An 18,544-nucleotide genomic window follows, 5' to 3' on the forward strand; every position below is an offset into this window, starting at 1 on the left:
ACATAATTTTTTTATACATTTACTAATGTAATATGAAATCAAGAGTTTTATAATTAAAATACGTTCAGGAAGAGTACTTTATAACTCAAAAATTCACTTGTTTTTGTTTAAAAATGTAACTTGTTTACGTTTTTAGCCTTTTGTACTTTTCTATTATTAGATACTAGCAATTCAGGCTGGCTAAACATTCGCTTCGACTTTGTAAAATTAAAATTAATTAATGTGATATTCGTATATATGCAGGAGTAATAAATAAAATGGAGGTTTCTTTAAACTTTTTTAACTAACCGTTCAATTCTTAATTCTTATTAAAATCCTGAATTGTGGCTGTATGCATGAATAACTGAGGTTATGTGGAGTCGGCATTTCAGAACAATAGAAATTCTTTCCTAATTGTAAATATTTCAGTAACATTCCTTCTAACTCATCCAGCACCTAATTAAAGTGTAAAAAATAGTTAAATATAATAATTTATACATTATATTGAAAATTGTCTGCACTTACGAATTTGAAACCACATATGTACGTACAACTAGGACAAGAATGAAAACATGATAATAATGCTACCATCCCTGTTAGCCTCATTGGAGTTTCCGTAGACATGACATGCTTGGATGTTTTCCAAAATTAGACTTTATATTTGCTATTATGTAGCTTTATTAATTGTTGTCTTGTTAAGGCATAGATCGATAGTCAAATTAAACTATCAATAGGTAGGCGAACATACAACTACAGATAGTCCCGTTGTGCTGAAGCTCTACATTGTAGGCATCTCAGAGGAAAAAAGGCGGTTTTATCACAAATATGACAACATAATATAATATATGTGACCTGGTCTACGAAAAGGGGGCTTAGGTGTCAAAAAAAGGAGAACAATTAATGAGATAACGAGAAACTGACGACTATTTTTAACAGCTTTTCCCAGAAAACTAGTTTTCGCACGTTAGTTCCCTTTTCGTAGACCAGGTCACATATAATAATAAACGTTCCTCGTGGATAATTTTTTTCCTTTTCAAGATCGTCAATGAAAATTTTCCAATGCGTATCCCAAAATATAAAAGACAAAATTTCGCCAGATGTTGCTTGCATCCACTCTTTGTGCGCGGTTCATCCCTTGCATTCCACTCCGATTGTACTCGATCCATTTAATATCCAAAGACGCAAAATTTGGCGTTTATTACACCTGTAAACACCGCTTAAAAACATCAATTTCTAGTCTTCTTTGGTCTCTGGTCTTTTGATAAATACTTTATAGAGTGTCATTCACATATCCGCCGATTGTAATCGATTGTGGATTTTTTGATGTTTTCATCTATAAAATCATCTGTTTGACATGCCAGTAGACATTATCGTTAAGGTCTGCGGTACAAAGAATGTATATACATACTTACATACTACTGTAATTTATTTTTGAATAAATGTACTTACTCAAGTTACTAACAGGCATAAATTATTTGGGTGGTGGACACGAACTCGTTTCTAGAGTTATTATTTAATTTGCGACTCGCCAAGCAGTAAAATTTTGTTTAGACTTCAATATGAACCTTAGGGTGGTCGTTGCCTTGCCACCCTGATGCGTTGATATACTACTGATATATAGTATATGAGATCATATCTGTACATATATATATACAATTTATACCTACAGTTGCCTGGTGCTTACTTGCAGGTTAGTAACAAGGCGCATTTATGCTTATATGTACATAAATACATATACTATACATACATATATGTATAACGATTAAGTACTCGGGCACAAATACGATTATATGTGTGCATATTCTACTTTTTGCCGCATTTAATTTTATTAGTAACAATTTGCTAGCAATTTTAAACTTCCTGCTTTTAACCTTAGTCTCTTTTGTATCGTGTACTTTTTAACAACTAAGCCAAGTTGACTTTATGTAGCAGCGTCCAGACCTTCACTTCTGCATGCATACGGGTCTGAAGTGGATCGATAGACGCGCCGAGTGTATAGTCAGGTGTTGAATCTTAAACAAGCAAAATTTTGTTTTCGTATGGTACTTAAAGTCTGGATGTATTCACCTATGAGTTTGTGAAAGCAACTAAGCCGATGGTGAAGGTGTAAAAATCAATTACTTTTCCAGACGATTAAATCATAAAATATCTTTTATTTCGGTCGACATTTGCATTACTGACCAATTAATTTGGTTATACAACTCCGGAAGACATCTATTTATGTAAGTTATTTCAAAAACCGAGTGTAGGCCACGATTTCTTTGACAATCGAAATCATTATTTAATCATAAATTTCAAGTTATTCCAAGTTTTTTAAAAGTTATTTAAATTGACATAAAAAACAATTGACATTGGTACACAAAGTAGGATTATGCATTACAAATTCTATGTAGTAATACCTAATTATTATTCAAAAATACTATTAGTGTGATAGCTCATAAGAAGCGCCATAGTATTTGGTGTATACTTTTCTATCAAATCGCTGACTGAGAATTGAAGCTGAAAATGTTAAAGAAATTACTCATTATTTTTTGTGCGAGATACGATTGACACCTTAGAAGAGAATCATTTTTAAGACATAATGGCAAACCCTTATACTCGTAATACAGCTAAATATTGGGCCAGAACCTTAAAAAGTTATTCGTTAAACCGAGTACTGACAAATCCCCCTGTTCGTTCTTAAGATACTCAAGTAAAAAATTTGCTTACTCGTTATAAGCAGTTTTCATTAAAATAAATATTCATTATTTCGGAATACTACTGTACATTTTGCTTCAATATTTAATAGCTATCGTAATCTACACAAAACCGTGGAGTGCACATTTATTATTCGGTTCTGCCTAACTTAAGCTCTCTAAACTCTGAACTTTGAAGTGGACGTCGGAGACTTTACAAACAGTGTATCCTTGTTATAAATTATATACTACTATGCGTAAACAATTATTAGTCTTTGTTCATAATTTTAAAATTCTTAATTTATAATTCAAAAACTCTTTGAGAGGGACGACTCTCAAAGTAATATCCCTTGTCTACAATACACTTGTGCCAACGTTTTTTTCCAATCCTCGAAGCAGTTAAGTCAGACGAATACTATGGTTGCCACGGTGCATTGTAGTGGTGCAAAACCAAGAGTTCTCGACCCATAATTCCGGCCTCTTCTAACGAATAGACAAAGACACATAAATAACACTCAAATAGTGTTCCTTCTTGACAGTGTGGCTGGCCGGAATTTGGAGTGCACCACACCTCGATAATCGAAGAAAACTGGCAACATAACCTTGATTTTTGACCTGCTTTAACTTGGTTTTTTCGGCTTTGCCCCACCTTTACCACGATATTCGGCTATTGATTATTTCTGGGTTTTAAGCGTAGATCCAAGACTCATCGCCAGTAATAATACGTTTAATGACATCCTGGTAATCGGAAAGCAGACGTTAACGCGACACAATTTTTCGAAAAATTTAGTGATTTTGGAACCAATCGTGCTTTCACTTTCCTTTAGCCCAAAAATCTTAAAAAAAACACTAATGATTATTAAAAAAACTAGCAAAACGTTCCGTTGAATGAAAACCGTTGGCCGGTAATGTTTTCAGGTTTAGTTATAAAAACATACCTATGTATAATAACTGTAAAGTTGCTATAAGAAATGGACTTGTGAAGCTATAATTGTAGTTTTTATGGCTTCGGTAGAGCAAACGACATAGTATTAAATATTCTATTTGCAGAGTAAACATCTGTAAGATGTAATGAAAGGAACGGTATCAGACAAAGAGTCAGTAAATGCTACACATTGGTAGGATAATGAAAACTAGCACACTGACGTTTAGACGGACTAAGAACGCAACGCTGTAGTCTGTCAGTACATACATATTTTGCATTTAGCATAAACTACATACATATCTTATACGGTTTTTGTCCTTAATTTTTTGCCATTATATGATACATAATTTTTTTCATACGTTGGTCATGTCTGAAACAAATAAAATAAAACAAATAAGGCAGAGCTAAGTTCGAGGATTACCGAACAAAGTATCTTCAGGGACATGAGGCTTGTTAGTTAGGGCGAGTTTACACCCGATTTTATTCATTTTAATATAATATAAACATGCTTTCTCCATTTTATTAAGATAACTCACATACTTATTAGCCGATTATGCGGTATAAAGTCATCTGGAAATTTGAAAATTGTAGCACAAAGACATAGTGCTATCAGGAAAGGATGATTATCTTTGAATTTCAATTATAAATCTGATGCGAAGTGCATGTGGTTGTGAAAAAGGACAACACGAAATATCTCACGGCATCAAAAAAACAGTCATCGCCTTCGCGACTTGGCTCGCACGTCACAGTTGACAGTCATAACTTTGAAGTTGTTGAAAAATTTGTCTACCTTGGAACCAGCACCATCGGCAATATCAGCCCTGAAATCCAACGCAGAATCACTCTTGTCAACAGGTGTTAAAGTGTAAAGACCTCGCTCGAGGCATTGGCAACGGCGAATACTGCAGTCGATAGAAGGATTAGCTGTACGAGATATATGACGCCATTGACATAGTTGAGCGAATCAAGAGACAGTGGCTTCGGTGGCTAGGTCATGTTGTCTGGATGGAAAAGAACAGTCCAGCTTTGAAGGTTTTCTATTGAGTACCCGCCAGTGGAGCAGAAGAAGAGGAAGACCTCCAATCCGTTGGAGTGATCAGGTGGAAAAGAACCTGGCTGCAAAAAAGAAGCGCGCTGTTGTTAAATCGGCTATAACAGCGTAAAGTCTATGCCAGTAAAAAAGAAGAAGAGTGGCTTTAACTGTTTTGGTTGGATTTGGGATCTTGTTATATTAATCCCATATCTGTCTTGATAAACTGTTAAAATTATTAGTAATTTGTTAAACTTTTTGATAGGTAATCTAATGACAACTGCCCTTCTTTAATTTCATAGAAATTTGTAAACAAACTCAGCAGATTTTTCTTTATATTCTGTTTCTTGAAATTAAGGACAACTTTTCAATTCGTAATTTCTTTTATTTTTTTTATTTTATTATCATTATACAATGTTTCGGCTTAACTTGACAGAAATTTGAAACAAAATTAATACTTTTAAAAGTAATGGCTGTTAGTGATGATCCAGTATCAACCGAAGCTCCAAAATCAATATGTCAAAACAGGTTTCCTAGATATAAGGAAGATATAACGCTATACCTTTTTGGAAAGCTCATTACGCGCTAACACGTGTTTGATTGATTGCATCTCAAGCCGCCAATAAAATTTGTGCAGTTTATGGACCTGAAACAGTTTCCATTTCCACCGCACAACGATAGTTTCAACGTTTTCGTTCTGGGGTAGAGGAGGTCGAAGATGCGCCACGCTCCGAAGGCCTGTCGTCGAAAATTGCGATAAAATCGCTGAATTGGTCGAAAGAGGCCGGCATAGTAGCAGCAGTAGCATCGGTCAAGAGCTGGGCATGAGTCATCAAAAATTCATTTCAATTTCAATAAAAAAAAATTCAATAAAAATTCCGCAAGACTTTTTTGACAACCCATTATGTCCGCTACCAATTCATAACATTATCAATGACTTTATAAAATTTGTACTCGTTTATTCAAAAATCAGAAACCATGAAACAAAAGAACAGATATATTTATAATGCCAGTTTTATTTGAAAAATGAAGGACACATCGAAGTAAACAGAATGAAAGACCTTGAAAACATATATTATATTTCAATAAAACTCTTTTATCATCATGTGACGATCCTATCAACTTTGAAACTTGTCTTCCATAACTTTTAGATCTTGGTGAAATCGCTCTCTCTATTTCATCCTTCCGGAACCCTTTGGTAATTATCGAATAACTCGAAAGAATTTGTTGGATTTACTAAAAAATGAGAGAATATTTCAAGTTATTGTACTTTAATAAAATTAAAAACAAATCGATTTTTTTTAAATTCTGACTACCGTAACTCCTTAATCGAGGGACTTGACACTACATAGATGCCAACAGCCACGACAAGGTAAAAACATCAAGAGCGATAGCCTTCGATTTACATCAGCAGCCGACTTGTTCTCCTGATACAGATCCAGCATCTTAGTATACGAGTAATTGGCGTCTTACTTCAAAATAGGATTCAGACAAATTGATCTTTTCAAAAAGACATTCTCTGTTTTAATTATGATAAAGGAACAAATGGTCATGTTTATAATTTATGATTTAGTAGTTATATATGTACATATGTATACGATTACTTTAAAACCTAATACCTGGATCCGTTCACAAAGATCAAACTAGCTGATCGGTTTGTATTGACGTGTCTTTTTCTATCGCAATTGACAAATACTGTGGGCAGTGACTTTTATTTATACATGCATATGTAACATATGTAGTTTAAACTCTCTGCTTTTATGTGCATTTCTATGCTGTTATGTTATTTGATAACACACCTCTTATATATAATAATGTAACGCCATTTTTGTATGTCCGCGCATTGCGCCCGAATCACTGAACGGAAAGACGGAAACATTTGCACGGGTACTCCTTTAGTCCTGGAAAAGGTCCTAATTATTTGCAAAACCAACCTTGATTTCGCAATTTATGTCTATATTTATAACTCAAGAACGGCTGAACCGAATTGGTGATGAGGTAGCTTGGAACCTCGGGACGGGCATAACAATTCATAAATAAAAAAATTATATTTCAAAACATAAGCATTTGTTCAAAATTCATGTAAGAATCATTTGAACATTTTTTTCCTTAAAAAATACAAAATAAAATCATACAGCTACTGGCAGGGTACTGTGGTTTTTGTTTATAGTGATAGTTGTAACTGAATAGTAAAAGGTTGAATCATAATTTGCGATGAGTGCATAATAACTGACAAATATTCCAGAAGCATTGCACAGAACAATGCAACATTTAAAAGGAACGATCAAGTCTGTGTTTTCTTAAGTGTAGTATCTGGGTTTTAGCCGTCGATTTTGCAATAACATTCGATGAATGTTGAACAAAACATTACCATATGATTAGATACAGGGCGTGAAACGCGCCCTCTTCTGCTCAACTCGATGCAGATGCAGAGACTGTGAAGATGTTGATGTTTATTTATGTACTATTCCTTAAGTGATTAACGATGTCAATAAAAAATGTAGATTGCCAATTTAACTATTCCATTATATTGTTATCACGATAAATGATATCCTTGACAACAAAGAGCGAGCGGAGCCGCGGGTTTAGACTAGTAGTTTATATATTCCAGTCTCCTTTTTGTACCCTGAAAAGGTGATATTAAGTTTGTCACAATGTTTGTAACACCCAAGAGGAAACGTCAGAGTTTATACTACTGTGATCAAATTGATAGGAGAATTTTGTCCATTTCATCTCCTTCAAAGTAATCCCCTCCCTCTGCAATACACTTATGCCAACGAATTTTCCAGTCCTCATCATCATGAAAAAATCCTCCGTCGTGATGGCCATCAGAGCTTTCTTCGATTTAGCTTTTATATCCTCAATTGAGTCAAAACTGTGTCCTCGGAGTGGTCATGTGAATTTGCTGAATAGCCAGAAGTTATACGAAGGTAAATCAGGCGAATACTGTGGTTGCGGCGATATTAGTTGAAAATGCGGCGAAATGATCTCGAATAACCAATGCAGAATGGGATGGTGCATTATAGCAATTCTTTGTTCAATAAATTCAGACATAGTCAAAATCGAACAAATCACTTTTAGTGCCTCACAAAACGACGCATATCTCAAATACTAATGAATATTTTGACGTGAAATTTAGCATAGGTGTCATTAACAGTACTACCAACTTACAGAAAAAATGTATCGATTCAAAAAACACGCAATTAAATTAAAAATTTACCTTTTAATTTTATCACAGTAGTGTATATAAATGATCAGCTTTACAAGCTAAGTCGATTTAGCACTGCTCGTCCTCTATATGTACATACGTCTAGTCCCTCTGTTTTTGGGATAACAGAAGCTGCTCATTTATCGAAACGGCCAGCAACTAAAGCATAGGTGCAATACAAATTGGACGATCTTTCCTTTTGACGAGATATCTTCAAGAAATTTTTGTATAGCTTCTTGCTTAAGGCAATGGGTATTTTAGTTTCGGTGCAACCGAAGTTGACGCTTTTTATTGTTTTCTTATGTACTTTAACTTTTTATAACAGTTATGAATGTTTCTTCTTCTTCTTAATTGACGTAGACACCGCTTACGCGATTATAGCCGAGTTAACAACAGCGAGCCAGTCGTTTCTTCTTTTCGCTACGTGACGCCAATTGGATATTCCAAGCATAGCCAGGTCCATATCCACCGGGTCCTTCCAACGGAGTGGAGGTCTTCCTCTTCCTCTGCTTCCCCCGGCGAGTACTGCGTCGAATACTTTCAGAGCTGGAGTGTTTTCGTCCATTCGGACAACATACCTAGCCAGCGTAGCCGCTGTCTTTTAATTCGCTGAACTATGTCAATGTCGTCGTATATCTCGTACAGCTCATCGTTCCATCGAATGCGATATTCGCCGTGGCCAACGCGCAAAGGACCGTAAATCTTTAGCAGAACTTTTCTCCCGAAAACTCGCAACGTCACTCATTAGTTGTTGTCATCGTCCAAGCCTCTGCACCATATAGCAGGACGGGAATTATGGGTGACTTATAGAGTTTGATTTTTGCTCGTCGAGAGAGGACTTTACTTTTCAATTGTCCGAAGTAGCACCTGTTGGCAAGAGTTATCCTGCGTTGGATTTCCAGGCTGACATTGTTGGTGGTGTTTACACTGCTTCCCAAATATACGAAACTATCTGCAACTTCAAAGTTATGACTGTCAACAGTGACGTGAGTGTCAAGTCGCGAGTGCGACGACTGTTTGTTTGATGACAGGAGATATTTCGTCTTGCCCTCGTTCACTGCCAGACCCATTTGCTTTGCTTCCTTGTCCAGTCTGGAGAAAGCAGAACTAACGGCGCGGGTGTTGAGGGCGATGATATCAATATCATCGGTATACGGCAGCAGCTCAGCTGTTCGATTAAGTTCTGCAGCTCGAATTATTTTCTCCAGCAGCATGTTGAAGAAGTCGCACGATAGGGAGTCGCCTTGTCTGAAACCTCGTTTGGTATCGAACGGCTTTCGGGAGGTCTTTCCCGATCCTGACGGAGCTTTTGGTTTTGCTCAACGTCAATTTACACAGCCGTATCAGTTTTGCGGGGATACCAAATTCAGACATCGCGTCATAGAGGCAGCTCCTTTTCGTGCTGTCGAAAGCAGCTTTGAAATCGACGAAGAGGTGGTGTGTGTCGATTCTCCTTTCACGGGTCTTTTCCAAAATTTGGCGCATGGTGAATATCTGGTCGGTTGTTGATTTTCCAGGTCCAAAGCCACACTGATAAGGTGCAATCAGTTTGTTGACGGTGGGCTTTAATTTTTCACACAATACGCTCGATAGACTCTTATACGCGATGTTGAGGAGGCTTATTCCACGGTAGTTGGTGCAGATTGTGGGGTCTCCCTTTTTGTTGATTGGGCAGAGCACACTTATATTCCAATCGTTGAGAAGCTAATACATGCTCCTTATCAGTTCTTGGTCGCCGTGTTTGAATAGCTTGGTCGGTAATCCATCGGCCCCCGCTGCTTTGTTGTTCTTCAGACGGGTAATTGCTATTCGAACTTCCTCATGGTCGGGCAATGGAACGTCTGCTTATTATGAACTTGCGCGGCACCCAAATTGCACAGAGCTTTCGCCGCATTAGGGAGTCCGCTGCCTTCATTGTCCTCGGTGCTCATTTCGTTTCTTTCCAACTTAGCAAATCTCTTTTCAACGGTTGATTTCCCTTGTGCAGAGCCCAAATTCTACAGTATTTTTCCCCCAAAAAGCAATGCTTTATTAACACTCGAAATGCTTTTTGATCCATGTTTTGTAAACTTACACAAGTTGCTGTACTCATTAACTAATAGTTCCTCAGTTGTCAAATTTGTAAATGTATCTGTCATAGGTTGAGGATGACCCTATAGTTGTATATACAGTAGTGTTCACGAAAATACATAATAGTGCGACAGCACAGAACACTCCAAACTTATTGCTGACACGTTCTATCTTGCAAATTGAACACTTCTACAATACTTTCGTAGAACAGAATATTGTTAACAAAAAAACACCAAAATGCCGTTATTTTTATTTTGCGTTGCTTTCTTTAAGATGTATTTCAATATTTGCACCAAAAGTCTGTTCATTAAAATATAGTACGTAGTAGTGCTTGAGGGGATAGTTGAAAAAAATTAAATTTTTTTTTTTTTTTAATTTTAACTGCCATCAGTAAGTGTATTAAAATAATGTAGCATTTGTAAAAAAGTATTGAAATCGCTCTTTATTTCTTGTTTAGCATTGCTCAATCGTAAAGCGGGAGTTAATAGTTAACTTAAGAGATCAGGGCAAGACATACATAAAGAAATCGAAGAAATGGTTGGTTGCACTGCTCCGCTGATATTTAATGCTATTCATCATACTATTAAGCCGGAAACTCGTGGTGGTAAGCGCAAGACTACATTTCTCGAGGACCGACGAATTGTGCGATGCAGCAAAGCGAAGCCTTCGGTGTCGCCAAAAATAATTAAAAATGAATTGTATCTAATGGTCAGTGCTGTCACAGTTAGCCGAAGGCTAATAAAAGCTAATTTATGTGCAAGAAGTCCGAGAAAAGTACACCTTTTGACGAAGAAGCACGTCAATGCAAGAATAAAGTTTGCGAAAGACCATACATACATATGTATTGGCCCGCCGAAAAGTGGCGCAAATTTTATTTACGGATGAGATCAAAATTGTTTTGTGTGATGGTATAGACTCCAGGCAGTGTGTTCGTTGTCCAACAAACACAGAATACCCCTCAAGGTACACCACAAAGACAGTTAAGTATAGCGGGCTAAAGACTATGGTGTGGGCTTGTTTCTCGTATGCTGGCAATGGTCCAATCTCTTTGACCAGTGGCATTATGGACCAAGCAGTGTACATTAATACATTGAAAGATGTAATGCTACCGTATGCTAGTTGGAAAATGGCATTAAAATGGACATTTCAGCAGGATAATGGTTCTAAACATACGACTAGCTAATCAGAGGTTTGCATCTGAAAACATCAACGTGATACCATGGCCAGCACAATCACGGACCTAAACCTGATCGAAAACTTATGGGGTGATGTCAAGAGAAGCGTAGCAACAGCAAAACCATCGAAAAGCACAGAGCTTTGGCAAGTGTTTAAGGAGACTTGGGCTCAAATCTCTGTGAACCGTTGATTCCATGCCACGCCTAAGCCTTGCCATTATAAACAACAAGGGATTTACAACAAAATATTAGACCTAAGGAAACATATTACATATGAAATATTTCCTGTTACTTTCATATTCTCAGTTTTATCGTCTTTTTAAAAATTAGTTTTTTTTATAACTTTTTGATCGAATATTGTTCTTATCATGTTATTTTACTATTAAATATTTAGTAGCCACCGGCACTATTATTTTCGTGAACACAGCTGTATATAAATATATATATATACACATATATATATATAAAAGTTTGTCTTTATTTATCGTGAACCAATTCAAAATGTAACTATTAACCATGCTCCATTCGCAATTTCTATATTATGCGATCCATTTGTTATTTTGTTTCTAACAAATTTTTTAGAACTCCACTGTCCAGTCATTTAAACGAAATTAAGTAAGAATCTCGGAATTCGATATACCCATTTTACCCCAAATGGGTATATCGAATTCCGAGGTGAACTTACTATAATGACTGGACTATATACATATGTAATTATAGAACAGTTTATGGAAAGTTTGAGGTGTGTTCAAAAAATAACGTGAATTTTTTTTTTGCTAAAACAAAATTTATTCATTCATCTACATTAATGTTGTCGCCTTCAAAATAGCATTTGATAATGGTCTAATTATGCCAGCGCTTCTTCCAATCGTCGAAACATTTCTTAAAATTGATTTGTGGGGTAGCCTTCAGCTCTTTCAGAGATGCGTTGTTGATGTCATCTACAGGTATGCTTGTAAAACGACGGCCCTTTAAGCTCCTCTTTATTTTTGAAAATATGAAAAAGTCACACGGAGTACAGTATTGTTTTGGTCAAGAATTCACGAACAAGCGATGAGGTGTGAGCTTCTAACAAACTACAAGGTCTGTCGCAAAAGAAACAGAACAGAACGCAAAAAAAACAGAACCTATTGGTGGGTATACGAAATAAAAAGTTTGATCTCTTGTTGACATTTCGTAAAAATTTTAAGACAATTGGATAACTACAATCGATGTTATCGATCAAAAAGTGACAGCAGCTTTTGGTCATCGGTCGTAAAATGCAAAGAGCAAATATTAAATTTTGTTTTAAACTTGGGAAAACGTTTACTGAAACATTTTAAATGATGAAAAAAGTTTATGGTGATCAGTGCCTATCCCGTAGTAATGTGCATGAGTGGTTTAAGCGATTCCAATACGGTCGTGAGGACCTCTGTGACGATCAGAAGTCGGTCGTCTTCAGAAGTCAAAAATAAAGACAATGCTGATTTGTTTTTACGATTCCGAGGGTATTGTACACCGAGAGTTCGTCCCACCTGGCCAAACGATTAATGCTGTGTTTTACCTTGGTGTTATGAAGCGTCTTTTGTCACGCATTCGTCCTGCTCGACCACAATACCGTGAGGCAGGGTTCTGGCGCCTGTTGCACGATAATGCGCCGTGTCATCGGTCGACGCTTGTCACTGTTTTTTTGACAAAAAACTCCATATTAACCATTAATCACTCACCCTGCTCACCTGATCTGGCACCCTGTGAGTTGATTGATTAAGTATTTTTTCAACACATTTAAGGATTGTGGTAATTTATTTGAATGATAAATGTACGCAAGGGATCGCAAACTTTTTGAATTAAATGTGTGAACCAGCCTATAAGTTACTTTGCCGAACAATACGCCTCAAAAAATTGACTATTATGTATGAGTAATATATTCTCATATTCACATCACTACATTATCTAAACTTTTGAATATAAAAATACAATAAATAAATATTTTTTCTTTCCAGAAATCCATGATTATGCTATGATGGTTGGCATTGATCCGGTTAAAGAACCTCACTTACTATATTTGGCCAAAGAAGGGTTGATGCAGGCATTGCCAACCGATTGGAAAATATGGTATGTTTGTATGTACCCTCTGCGTTGAATTTAATTGCTATAATTAATATACATATGTACATATATGATAACAACAATGTACGAATCGTAACATAACTTATGAGCCGACTGTCATTATTCTAAACAAGCAACTGGTAATTTTACGTTATGTCAATTGTCAGATATCGACAGAGATAAGCCAATTTCATTTTACTACAAAAAAGATACATAACAGTCTTTTCTCAATTTATAACCTGTGGTGAGGAACAATACTAGTTTAGATTTTGTTCCGGTAGTCTGTAAAAAATATAGATTCGTTGTTGTGACTATGCTCTCTTCCTGACCCAACTATTCAAAGCATTGGCGTAGTCCAGCAATGACCAACGTCAACGTTACAATTTTGCGTTTGTACTGGCCACGCGGCGTTGATACTTCGGCAGTAGTATCTTATAAAGTATTTTATAATTACGTTTCGAACGTGAAAATAACGGTAAAATCCAAAAAGAAATTGCTTGCCAGTCATGTACCATATTTTTTTAATGAATTACAATCAGAACAAAGTAAAATCATTTTATTTTCCTTTCGTTGTTAAATGTTCCGTAGCCTCGGTATGTGGATACAGGGTCAGGCACTCGAATTAAAAAAGCCTTAAATTCGGTTTGGAAAATTATTTTTATTTATTTTAAAGTACAAAATATGTGAAAATAATCATAAATTAAGGACCAATTCACTTTTGCTCGATATGACCACCTTTTGCCTTAACTATGGCCTTGAGACGGTCAAAACACGAATCGCAAGCTGCCCGAATGTGACTTGCCGGTATTTTGGCCCACTCACGGACAGTGGCTTTCTTCAGCATATCGAGACTGGTGTATTTTTTACTTCGGACCTTGCTCTCCAAAATGGCCCTGAGAGAATAAGCCATTGGATTCACATCTGGTGAATTCGAGAGACATTGTGTGGTCGTAATGAAGTTCGGAACGTTGTTTTCCAGCCATTCTTGATTCACTCGCGCTTTGTGAGACGGTGCTGAGTCTTATGAAACGTCAATGGTTTGCTACCGAAATGTTTGTTTGCCCACGGCTTCAAAGCAGCCTCCAGAACACTTCCCGATGATATGTCGCATTTACTTTGACGCCAGGCTCGATGAAAACAATTGGAGAGCGCCCATCTGCGCTGACAGCGGCCCAAACCATTATTTGTGGCGGATGCTGTCTCCTGGTGGCCAACCGATGACTTAGATTCTCGTATGAACGGTCGGTCAAGTAAACCCTATCGTTTTGAGAGTTTACGAATTGCTCAATTGGAAAATTTTTTTCTTCAGAAAACACAATGTTCGGTATTTGCCCGCTTTCGGCCAAGCGAAGCAATTGCTTCGCTCTCTCAAGCAATTGCTTCGCTCTCTCAATATGCGTCGGATGCTACGCTCGGATATTTTCAGTCTTTAGCCATTTGATTGGCTTCTTCGTGTGTGAGATCATGAGCTTTTTTTGAAACTTGTAACGAGCTTGACCTTTATTCAGATTATTTTGAGCAAACATGTGATTTTCCAGCTAAATATGAAGCAATCACACTATTGTGTTTGAATTCCGTCGCTGATCCCTTTTTTTGCGATCACTTTTGGCAAAATGCTTTTGTACACTTGTGAACAATACTTCGAACTGTCATTCAGCAAATTTATAAATTTATATTCTAGTGCGACAGTATATAGTAATCTGTTATTGGTATTCGCAAGAAGTGAGATCAACCATGGGTTTGATCGCAAACTCATTGTGTATTAGATTATTAATTAATGTTATATATTTCATTATTATATATCTTTTCATTTAATACGAGTTTTCTTGTGCGAAGTTATGACGGTTGGCTCCTCTGCATAGTGTTATACTTTCATAAATTTTTGTAAAACCACTCAAGCTCATTTTTTTAGTTATTCAGAGGAGAAATGTGGACACTATTATTACAATATTAAAACGAAACAATCACAATGGGACCACCCGCTCGATGCGGTCTACCGAGAATTAGTTGAACAGGCGCGGCAAAAGCACACAGCAATAGCGGCCACACCTGTCATCGACAACTCAGACGATGCGTCGCAACTGGACTCAGGCATACGTAGCCTACAAGGTAATGATGAATGCGACAACACCAACAATACAAATGAAATGTCTTCACCGGTAAGCAATGTAAATACCAATTGCACTGCAAGGTCTGTGAATAATGCAGTAGCTGCTGCAACTGGTATAGGTGCCAACGCTGCGGGTATTGCTGGCATTGGATTAACAAATAATTCAGGTTCGACTTCGAATAGTACAAGCACAAGTGGGTTTAGTGGCGGAGTTAGTCGTTTCTTAGAATCCAGAAGTAAAAATTTTGGTTTAAACTTTCAACCCGTGAAAGGATCTCGTTTCGAGGTATCGAAAACAAACCCTCAAATAACTTTAGCAATGAAATTCGGCGGAGAAGGTTTTTCTTCGAAGTTGGCAGCGAACAAAGTTGAAACCGACGGTGGTGCTACAGGTGGTGTAGATAAGCGAGCTTTTGTGTTGTCCGGTACTGGTGCGATGTTCCTAAAATCGCGCAAGCAAATGGAAACTGGGTTAAATCAAGCCACTGCTTCTATGTTACTGAACTCCAGCTCAAATAATATAATTATTGAGGGTACTGCTGGCACGCCACCTGGCGTTAAGGGCATATTGCGCGATTCAAGCTTAACAGATATGCGACGACGATTCGAAAAGGACGATGCAGAAAATCAGGGTTTGGAGGATAAGAAAAGTGTACGTTTCAATTTAGACGAAACGAAAATACGAGGATCCCCAGAGGAGGACCAAAGCAGTTCGCGCAAAATAACTCAAAGCCCAGAAGCATCAATGTATTCAGATGACGATGATGTAGAAGATGATGATCCTTGGGATGATGATAATGACGACGGCAATGAAGGCTGCTTTGGGTACGATGTACTGGGTGCTGAAGGTGGTCTTCCGCGTAGTCTTAACCCATTCCTAATGAATGATGAAGCAAAAAGAAAGGAAATACAAATTATATCGGTACCTAAGGCACAAACAATACAAATGCTCAAGGCACAAAGCTTTTCTATGGATCTGCCTGAACGTGATCGTGCCAAACTTTCAGAGTTGGCCCGCTCACAAAGTACTGAATCCGGGAGCATACCGCAACCAGTTTCTGTAGTAAGCTACCTCGAAAAATTGAAAGACAATTCTACAACGATTAAACCAATGTACGAGGACACAGATTCTGAATCAAAAGGCAGTTCCGTACGAAGTTTTATTATAAACAAATCCGAACAGGATTCTGTGAATTCAATTGTGCCTGCCGTTACTCCGTTTGAAGGTGATGAAAATGTTACTAAAAATAATCGTGAGCTGGAGCAAACCGAGACCAAACCCGGAACGGAGAAACCCGTTTTGCGTACGTTAAAGGTGGCGTCTAAACTTGTTAGCTTTCTGAAAAAAGATACTGATAAAGCCGAGCAAGAAACTTGTGTTCAAACACTAAATGACCGAGAAAATGACAAAGACTACGAAATTCAAAAACAAAAGGCTGAAAAAGAAAAGGAGGCATTACTTAAAGAGGAACGTGAACGTTTAGAGGACCAACTTCAAAGAGAAATCGATGCCATCAAGATTGACCATGAACACAAGCTCGAAAGTATTCGGCAAGAATATGATTCTCGCTTGACATCACACCGACAGGAAATGGAACAAACATTTCAAACACGCTTGAATGAGTATCGGGCGCAGTTGGACGAAGAATTGAACACAAAACGAAAAATGGTTGTAGATGAGCACAAAGCTCATATGGTTACGCTACAAAAAAATCACACCGAAATTTTACAAGATCTAGAGAGAGACTTGAAAAGCGAAGAGGAGATCATCAAAAAGGAACATACACGTAAACATTCCGAGATGCGTGACAAATTGGGGCACGAATTAGAGTTGGAACGTCAGCGTATGCGTGAAACAGGTGAAGATAGATTGTATGAAAAGGTGCGTTGCGAAAAGCGTTTATTAGAAGATAAGTATCGCTGTTTAAAGGAGAAATATGTGCGTTTAAAAACTGATGTTAAACTATCATTGGAACGTCGCAATCGACGACGCGAAGCCCAAGCGCTACATCAACAAAGTCTCCATACAAATACTACTACTACAGGTTCAGAGACGGAAAGGTCCATATCAAACAAGCCATCTATCGGTAACAGCGAGAATCGTTCACTTTCTTTATCGACTTCTTGCCAAGAACACGGTGGTGTTGGTAGTATCGGCGCAGTCCCTCATACAATATTGGGCAGTAAAAGCCCAAAACCACCAGTGCCACCTAAAACTCATCTAACGCCTGTCACCGGTAGCAAAGAGCATTTAAATTCTGTGGTCCGTGAGCGTTCAAATGAACGTGGACAGCTATCAATAACACGGAAGCCGGGCATAGCTTCAAAATATATTAAGCACTTGCAAGTTCAAGATGACACAACTACTTCGATTAGCCAATCAGACACGACTATATCGAACAATTACAGCAAGGGCCGTTACCTACCAGCACCACTATTGAGCGATAATGGAAACTCCGATTCAGAGGCTGCTTTCCAATGCAATCAAGAGAACAATAATAACGGACGTGGCAATAGCCAACGCAAGAAAATATTTTCCCGTTTGAAGTCCGCTTCTACATCACGTTTAAATTCGGACAATTACAAAAACGACCGACCTTGCACACCGGTTGAGAATTTGCGTCATCAGCTACAGAAGCTAGAAGATTTAGAAGATCAATTCCCTGACAATACACTGGACACTACTTATCATTTACGCTATCCATTCTCCGATATATCCAACGATCGTGCCGGTGCTGGCAATAGTTCAGAGCTTGAGTTTTTTAAACACCGCATACATTTGGAGCGAGATAGTGTGCGACGTGCCAAGGAATCATTACGCACACAGCGTACTAATTTCCGTTCACGACAACGTGAGATCAAACAGCGTCATAAGGCTTCCACAACACGTCATTCATTGGACCAGCTTATACAAGAGGAAAAGGAATTGACTGAAATGGAAGTAAATTTGCACCGCACACGTGCGCTACTCGGCGAAAAGGTTATACGCTTACGTCACTTGGAACAAAGCCTTTTAAGAATTTACGAAAAGGAGAAACCCACCATGGATTTGCTGGGCATAGAGCAGAAAGACGATGCCACGCTAAGCGATCTTTCATCACATTCAAGCTCAGGTTTTAGCAGCACAGATTTCGCCAGTGGTGCCGATACACACAATTTGCACAAACGAAAAGAGAACTATCATCAGGAATCAACAGAATGTATACAAAATCTAGAAATTCTCAATGCGGAGATTCGGGAAATTCTCGATATACTTGGAAAAAGTCAACACGGAGGTAATAAAC

The 18,544-nt window shown here is 37.7% G+C and overlaps 1 protein-coding gene across 7 annotated transcripts in view; it reads left to right on the plus strand.

Annotated features, from left to right (window-relative positions):
• LOC126759394 (centrosomal protein of 164 kDa) overlaps positions 1-18,544 on the plus strand; it is a 30,359-nt gene that overhangs the window by 4,137 nt on the left and 7,678 nt on the right. For all 7 annotated transcript variants that reach the window (XM_050474159.1, XM_050474160.1, XM_050474161.1 and 4 more), the window contains 2 exons: positions 13,045-13,156; positions 15,063-18,535. In XM_050474159.1, coding sequence (XP_050330116.1) covers positions 13,045-13,156; positions 15,063-18,535 — 3,585 coding nt within the window. The remainder of the gene's footprint in view (positions 1-13,044; positions 13,157-15,062; positions 18,536-18,544) is intronic.

This window comes from Bactrocera neohumeralis, chromosome 5 (genome assembly GCF_024586455.1).
Source record: "Bactrocera neohumeralis isolate Rockhampton chromosome 5, APGP_CSIRO_Bneo_wtdbg2-racon-allhic-juicebox.fasta_v2, whole genome shotgun sequence".
Classification (NCBI taxonomy): Eukaryota; Metazoa; Arthropoda; class Insecta; order Diptera; family Tephritidae; genus Bactrocera; species Bactrocera neohumeralis.